This window comes from Ochotona princeps, chromosome 24 (genome assembly GCF_030435755.1).
Source record: "Ochotona princeps isolate mOchPri1 chromosome 24, mOchPri1.hap1, whole genome shotgun sequence".
NCBI lineage: Eukaryota > Metazoa > Chordata > Mammalia > Lagomorpha > Ochotonidae > Ochotona > Ochotona princeps.
The window spans coordinates 26,350,284-26,358,133 of record NC_080855.1 but is presented as its reverse complement, the minus strand read 5'-3'; the positions used below and the strand labels follow the sequence as shown (position 1 = coordinate 26,358,133).

Below are 7,850 nucleotides of genomic sequence, written 5' to 3'. Positions count from 1 at the left end.
GTGCAGGGACCCCAGGAGGAGTAGCCAGCGCCAGGCCAGGCTGAGGGAAGGGACCCCCATACCCACCCCAACAGGCTCCTCTTGTTTTCCTACCTTCCTTTCCCATGGCCCACTTCATGCTGACCCTTTCCAAATTTCCAGAGCTTTCTACCAGGTGGGGTGTCCAATTCACACCTGACATTTTTATGGTTCTGATCTCCACCCAGCCAGAAATAGAAATGGGGAAAGGTCATGACCAGTCTCTACCCAGGGCAAAGGATTCAGGACCGTCACACTGCTCACCCAAAGACCCAAGCAGACAAGTCACTGCGATCCTGCCCAGCCGTGACTGCACAGCACCGACCGCCCAAGGTAATGAGAAGACAAAGGCCCCAGCCCAGCCCCAGCTCGCATGAGCCCTGGCTGTTGGTCAATATTTGCAGTGGGAGTGAGGGAGGCTCATGTCTTTTTTTAGGGGTGCAGTGGGGAGTCTCTGCAATGCCCATGTTTTCAAAAAGCAGCAGGTCCAGGCAAACCCACCACCTCCTGATCCAGTGCCAGCTGCTTCCTTCACCCAACAGCACCAGCCCTAAGCTCTCCCAAGATCAGTGGGATTGGAACTCATAGCAAAATCCAAGGGGGGAGGTCTGCCTCTTAGCCAGGCATTCCCTAACAAATCGGGTCTGCTGTTATCTCGAGGTCCTCCACCCTGACAGTCCCAGCCCAGGTACAACCCAAAGACGTCCCGCTTCTTTCCTGGCATAAGTGGGTGCCCCTACAACTTCTCTAGCTGGGGAGACCAATGCGAGTAAAAAATGAGAAAGACATAGGCTGTTTCTCTGGTGACAAATACTGTATTCTGTGTTCAAGGGGAGGACCAGGGACATGCCACCTGCTGTCTCCGAACCCTATGTTCCTGGGCAAGGAGGTGGAGGGATGACTTCCAGAACCTGGAGGCTTGCGAGGGAGGTGACACCAGGGAGAGGGAGGGGAGCAGGAGGAGGGGTGTCTGGGGGAAATGACCCACCCCGCCCAGCCTGCAGGCCCAGGAAGGGGCGGGGCCTCAGAAGTGGGGCCAGAAGCACCTGAGACACAGCTGTTCATCCTCAGCTGGGTACAGGGAGGAGAGGACTCAGGGGACAGGGCCCAGGATCCCAAAGCACTAAGGAGGGGTCAGAGAGGGAGACCCGTAAAAGAACAGGAGCATGGGCTTGGTGAGGATAGAGGAGTGGAGAGTGGGGGCTAGTGCAGCTGGCACCGGCTCCCAGGAGCAGACAGTGAGGGGCAACCAGAAACCTAGAGCGAGGAAGACGAGGATCAGGACTGGCAGTGAGGCAGTGAGCGCATGAGGACAGATGGAGGCACAGAACCAGATCAGCAGAGGTGGCATTCACAGGGTGTGGACAAGGGGTTGGGGGAGAGTGTTACACTTATTTCACAGGTGAGGGGAACCGAGACTGCAACTTGCCCCAGGTCTCACAGCGGAAGAACCTGGATGTGACCTGGGTCTCCACTCCAGGTGGGTTCCAACTAAATGGGGAGGAGGAGGATGGGGGGACTAGGCGGGTGGAGGAGAGAGTGTCATGTTGTCGAGGACACAGGGAGCCCCGGCGACTCAGATCTCAGAGTGGTCTCTTGCCACGGAGGCTGTGCAGGTGGTTCCCTCCCACTGCACTGGAGCTAGGAGGGTGGGATGGAGGACATGGCCTCCTCAGGTCTCTGGATGTGTGCACCTGCTATGGAGAGCTCGGTGAGGGTGTGCACACAGACCCAGCCCACCCTGCCTCCTCTCCAGGAGTGTGGGGACAGGAAGGGGTGTGCAGGCTTAGCCCCTCACTCTCACATTGTGATCCACCATCTCCAAAGCCACACAGCAATTTTCTTCCTCCACTAGAGAGAAAGAGACAAGAGGAGAGAGGAGAGGCACAGGTTAGGGAGAGGGCAGTGGGACAGGGAGATAAAGCAGGTGGCGGTCCCTATAGTGGATTTGTGGTGATCCAGTGAAGTAAGCCAAGCTTGTGACCAAGGCTGCAACCCTGGGGGCCCACTCAGCGAGGATGGCCAGGTGCCTGCAGTGGGAGAGGCGGATGCAGCTGCATGGAGCTGCAGCTCTGCTGGGGAGTGAGCCAGCACATGCAAGATCTCTGTTTCTTTGTAACTCAAACACAAATCTTTTGAGAGAGAGAGGAGAGAGGGAGAGAGAGAGAGAGAGAGAGAGGAAGGCAGGGTCCCAGTACTTCCCCAGGAGGAGCTGACACGAAATCCCCAACTGGCACACACACCTGTCCCATTCAGCAGCGCTCACCTGCTCGGGGACCCTGCAGGCCCATGTTACAGAAGATCCCCACGATGTCCTCGTCCCAGGACTCCCCCCACTTCCTGTCCTGGTCCCAATGCCTGAGCGAAGAAGCCGGTGGTCACGCAAGCCGGTGGCTGTCCCCTACCCTGCCGTCCCCAGCGCTAGGGCGCTCACCTGTCTTGGCGTGAGCTCCTGCGCCGTCGGGCGTGCGCCACCAGCATGCCCAGCAGCAACAGCAGCAGCAACAGGAGCAGCGCGGCCCCCGCCAGGCACCCGACCAGAGCCCTCCAGTGCACGGCTGCCTCGCAGCGTGGACCCCAAACCCAGTGCGTGTCCGAGGAAAAGCAGCTGCGGGAGGGTGCAGGACTTAGACCCGCGGCCCCCCGGCCGAGCCCGGGTGGGCGCGTGCACCTGGCCCGGGGTGCGGGAGCTGGAGAAAGGGGCGGAGCTCCATCATAGCCGTGATCAGGGCCTCCAGGGATGCGCCGTGGGAAGCGGGGCCTGATGCAAACGGGGCGGGACCTCCAGGAAAGCGTCGTGAGTGGACGGGGCCTCCGGAGAAGCCTCGTGGTTTGATGTATAAAGGGCGGGATTTGATGCATAAGGGGCGGGGCCTGGTGAAGAGGAGCGGGGCTCAGACCCACTAGCCGGGGCTCACCGGCACGTGGGTCCGTTCCTCTGCAGAAGGCACAGGCCCTGGTGACAGTCCAGGGCGCCGTCCACGCCCACCGTGCATCTGGTGACGCAGCGCAGCCGGTTCCGGTCCACCACGGGAAAGTAGAACTCCTCGTAGCCCTGCGCAGCGGCGCGGCGGCAGAGAGCTGCGGGCGGGGCCAGGGAGCTGCAGAGACCCCGGTCTCCTCGCCGCTACCCAAGAGGGCGAATGCGCCTGGGCAGGCTGTGGTTCCCGTGAGGCAGACCCCCGCCCCCTTCCCCTTGCCTCACCCAAACTAACCCCCACCCCCTCTTCTACGGGAACTGCTTGCACCGTTGTCCGTGCTGGGAAATGTCAAGGTCACACCCTCACCTTCCGGGGTCAGCTCCATCGGGGTGCTGGCGTGCACTTTGGCGGAGTCAGGCTTAAAGCACAAGGCTGGGGACACAGGCGCCCGCGCGATGGAGCCAGGCGGTTTGGGGAAGGGGACAGACAGTTCAGTGTGGGGGTGTGAGGAGGGCCCTCCAGGAGAGCCTCCCACGGAGATCTTCAACCCCACTGGGCTAGGGGGGCCCAGTTCTCCTGGTGGGGTGGGAGGGTGCCGGTTGACTCAGCTGGAGGTGGACCCATGCCCCCTCCTCCCAGCCTGGCAGAAGCACCCCAGGACTGGCCCTGAGCCACCGGAGGCCCCCAGACCGGAATGGGGGCACGTTGGCACTGACCCTTCCCTCAGCCCCAGCTCACTCTGGCCACTATGGCAAGTGTCCAGGCCCTGGCTGGCGTTTTGCAGCTGCTCCTGCAGGGCATTCTGAACTTCCTTGTACTGGTTCTCCAGCTGGAGACTGAAGGGCAGCTCCAAAAGGACCAGGTAGTCCACCACAATGCTGCCATTCCTGGCCGGGGGAGGCAAGGGAGGCGAGGCAGGTGATGAGAACCAGGGCATGAGAGGAGCTTGTGCCAGGACCCCTGACTGGCTGTGTCTGAGACGACCAGGCCAGAAGTGACTGACATGGGCTTTGCCACCACCAGGTGCACATACAGAGAGGAGCAGGTTCTCTCTGGCTCACTCTCTCATTCACCCAGCAGAACAGCTGCCAGCCAGCCTGAAACCAGGCCTGCAGTCCCCACACCATCTCCCTGCAGATGCCATGCCCTCAATATCTCTCCCTGCAACCTGCTGAAGAGGTGTGTGTGGCCCCTGCTAACATGGAAATCATCCCCCAGGAAGTGATGCAAATATCCCAGCCCCCAACCGGGAGCAGTTCCCTTGCACCCATCCCCCGCTCCCCACCCCTGACCCTCTCTCAAGGAAATTCTGGTGCCCCAAAGCACCCCATACCTGAGGGACAGGATCTGCACCCCTTTGAACTCCTGCACTTCCCGGTAAATCTCCTGGATCTGCAATGGGGAAGCAGCCTGGGCTGGTGCCCCAACCTGGAGGTCCCAGGACAGGACTCTCAGGTCCCCTTCCCTTCCTTTCCCCTCCCCCAGCCCATCACCTGCTCCTGAAAGGCGTGGCTGAAATCCCTGTAGGCCTTAGACATGTTGTCCTTCAGGTCCTGGGTGAACTCCTGGTCCACAGACACCTCCATGACCACCACGGCCTCCACCGTGTCTGCACACACAGCCCGCCCAGCTTTGGTCACTACCTGTCTGTCGCCACCTCTGCCGTATTCCCCCTCCCCAGGTAGGCAGATTCACAGGCTCTGAAGATGGGTACCCTCACTAGCCCCAGGAAACACCTGTTAGGATGTCCTAGGGAGAATGAAAGCTGTGGGTAAAAGTCTGATGACACATGTGGGAACAAGTGTGGACTGTGCTAGGGGGCCCCTGCATAGCAGAAGAGGGGGGCAGAAGCAGTCAGAGTGGACGGGAGGAAGACATGGCAGCTGTGGAAGAGACAGGAGGCGGGGATGCCCATGGCTGCCTCAGATGGTGCAAGCAGGGGGCCCTGACCCAAGGACTGCGGACAAGGGAAGGGGCCTCCAGGCTGGGGGAGCCCCCATGGGATTGCCAGCCTCCAGGTGTGGTCCAGCTGTTGGGTCAGTCTGCCATAGTTTGTAAGAGCAGCAGCCAGATCCTACCACAGCTCTGAACAGCCCTGACCAAGAGGAGGCCCCATGAGGCCAGTGTGTATCTGGCCACTCCTGGAGAGGTGAGTACGACGTGGGGCAGTGGAGGGAAGAACGGGCTGGAGGAGGCTTTGGAAGGATGGGACCTGCAGGTATCAGGAGCACCTGTATGCCAACTCACCCACATCCACCTGCTCCACAGGAAACTGGCAGGTGGAGCCATAGAAGGTGCTGGGGCAAATGCACCTGAGGCCGTCCCACGTGCCCCCGTGCTGGCACCTGGACTGCTGGAGCTGGCAGCGGTCCCCGGAGAAGCCCGGGAGGCACGTGCAATGGCCCTGGGCCCAGGTGCCACCGTTGTCACAGGTACCTGGGAAGCACGAAGGGGAGGGAAGGGCCGGTCAAAACAGAGCTTCACCTGGGGGAGAAAGGGAAGACGCGAACTGGGAGGCAGAAGGCCCAACCTGGGAGTGTGGTCAGCCTTGACTCTGGGCTGCTCTGAATCACACTGGATGTGGTCCTGGGGGACGTGAGGCTGGAGGGAGTCCAGGCAGGGGTGGCCGGTGTCTCCGACGTCCTGGCAGGGAGCAGGGTGGGCTGTGTCGCCTTGCTGGAGGTCATCGTCATGGCTGGAAGGCTGCCACTGGGCTTTGTGGGAAGGCCAGACCCACGGGGGGTGGTGGCAGGCTCAGGGCTCTTCCATGTTGTGCTGGGGAGTGACCAAGTGCTGGCAGGGATGGCCTCAGAGCTGGGTGCATCACTTGTGATGGTGCTGGGCTGTGGTCCCATGGTTACAGAGGCAGAAGTGCCCATCAGAGTAGGAGTGACAGGTGTCACAGTGGTGGAACTGGGAGAGGTGACCATTTTGGCCATAGAGGTGAGGATTGAGAAGGGGGTGGACTGGGCACTAGGCTCCCGCTCCACCCAAAGGGTGGTTGGGGAGGGGGACAGGGTGGTAATGGCTGTGTTCTCTGGCTGGGGTACAGTGGGAGGAAGGAGAGCTTCAGAAAAAGTGGGCGTTGCAGTGAGCAGCGTGCTCAGGGGCAAGCTGGTTGCAGAAGACGAGGGAGCAGGGAACGGTGAGAGGGAAGACGGCCCCATGCTTACTGTGCTGGCAGTGGGCGTGGCCGTGAGCGAGGTATGCTGAGTGGGGAGTGCTGTTACAGGGGGGCCTGGGACAGGGCTGAGGGATGTCACTGTGCTGGATGTAGAGTGAAGCGCTGGTGTGTCAGTGTGCAAGGAGTAGGGGCTGAGCAGGGTGGGCCCAGGGGGTCTGTAGGTTTTATTGTCAAAGGTTGCTGGAGGGGATGTGGGTGCCAACACTGTAGCAAGGGAGCTGGCGTCAGACTTTGTAGGGCTTGTGGGCCAGGCAGGAGTGGAAACGGAATTGGGGCCCCCTGGGGGTGATGTTCTCGAGTCTGGCAGGGCTGGGAAGGACAACATGATGTGTGTCAGGCTTGCTGAGGTCTGGGGTGCCATGGGTGTGGTGGGGAGATCTGAACCAGGGGCACCTACAGAAGAGTGGATGGCAGTCGTCAGAGTCCTCTCAGGGGTGTTCGTGTCCAGAGAACAAGGGGGCATGGCCGTGGGCATCCACCTGGTCTCTAAGGAACTGGGAGAAGAGGCAGTGGCCATGGTAAAGATGGTGGGAAAACTGGGAGGGGTGGTGCCGACTGGAGGGGTAGCCTGGGAGTGACTGGTAGGGGCTGTGGTCCCCAAGGGAGATAAAGGCACAGTGGTAGAGGTGCTCATGGGGGTGCCCGGCTCCCTGCTGGACAGAATCCCACCCGGAATGAATGTCAGAAACTCGCTAATTGTAGCAGTGGGTCGGGCAGCTGTGTTGGCAGCCGTGGGACTTGTGCGAGGTACCAGGGCAGTGGAAGTGGTTTCTGTACTGAAAGACACTGCAGGGTCCTCGCTGGCAGTTATCAGGGTGGTCTCTCCCAGGAAGGTGGCCTGAGGGGTGGGGAAAGTCCCATGGCCTGGGCCAGTGGAAGCTGCACTGGATGCGTGTGGTCCCATGGGGGTGGCTGCTGTGATCACACTGGTGGGAGTGGGTGTTGGGGGAGACTCAGCTGTGGTGTGGAGTGTTCTGGTTTTGCCTGGGGCAGAAGAAATGGGCTGTGTGTAAAGGCTGCTGGTATTTGTGAAAGAGGAAAACCCAGAGGTGGACAAAGGACTTGCTGGAGGACTTAGAGTGTTGACAAGAGCTGTGGACACACCCAGAGTGGTGGCGGAAGCTGTGTGCACAGGGAATGTTGTGTTGCTATTGGGCAATGATGAAGTTGATGGGAAGATGCTTGGGAGCGTTGCTAAGGAAGTGGTTGGAGAAAGGTGTGACCCCATGCCCACTGATCCACTGGTGCCTACAGACAAGTGGGTGTCAGTGGTGTATGTGGCTGTTGAGGTGGATTCACCTGCTGTGTGGGCCTCATTGGTGGTGGCTAGAGCCAAGGACCCAGAGGTCCAAGAACTGCTAACTGATGAGGAAGGGGAGGCTAGCCCAGTGGGGCTACCAGAGGACTGGATGGCAGGGGCTGGGGTCATGCCAGGGAGGCCTGTAGTCGGAGCTGGGAGGTTCAGTGTTGGGGAAGAGGAGAGGATGGTAGTTGTGGTAGACAAATTGTGGGAGGTGGTGTCAGATGGGAGTGTGGACACAGCATTGGTGGTAGAGGGTGCGGACAGCAAGATGGATGAAGGGGAGATGTCAGTGTGGCCTGGCTCTGTGCTTGGGAAAGGAGAAGACAGCATAATCAGGCCTGTGGATGATGCCACAGTGAGGGTAATGACAGTAGACAGGAGAGTTGACCTAGGTCTCTCTGAGGTTGTCACTGTGTGTGCAGGT

The 7,850-nt window shown here is 60.2% G+C and overlaps 1 protein-coding gene across 1 annotated transcript; it reads right to left on the bottom strand.

Moving 5' to 3' along the window:
• Positions 1-1,244: 1,244 nt before the first annotated feature.
• On the bottom strand, positions 1,245-7,499 carry MUC3A (mucin 3A, cell surface associated). The gene is made up of 10 exons (XM_058680880.1): positions 5,470-7,499; positions 5,187-5,375; positions 4,433-4,548; positions 4,273-4,331; positions 3,678-3,826; positions 3,306-3,371; positions 2,937-3,099; positions 2,453-2,626; positions 2,285-2,376; positions 1,245-1,869 (listed from the first exon to the last, which is right to left on the bottom strand). Exons 1-10 carry the CDS (start codon positions 7,349-7,351, stop codon positions 1,805-1,807), a joined length of 2,955 nt encoding a protein of 984 aa, XP_058536863.1. The 5' UTR covers positions 7,352-7,499; the 3' UTR covers positions 1,245-1,804.
• Positions 7,500-7,850: the final 351 nt, after the last annotated feature.

Bases quoted from the DNA above. Each gene is read 5' to 3' on its own strand.
- MUC3A (XM_058680880.1), bottom strand. From the start codon at position 7,351: ATGGGGTCACACCTTTCTCCAACCACTTCCTTAGCAACGCTCCCAAGC. The intron at 4,332-4,432 runs GTGATGGGCTGG...TCCCCATTGCAG, and splicing joins GCCACGCCTTTCAGGAGCAG to ATCCAGGAGATTTACCGGGA. The intron at 3,100-3,305 runs GTGAGGGTGTGA...CCCCGCCCGCAG, and splicing joins GATGGAGCTGACCCCGGAAG to CTCTCTGCCGCCGCGCCGCT.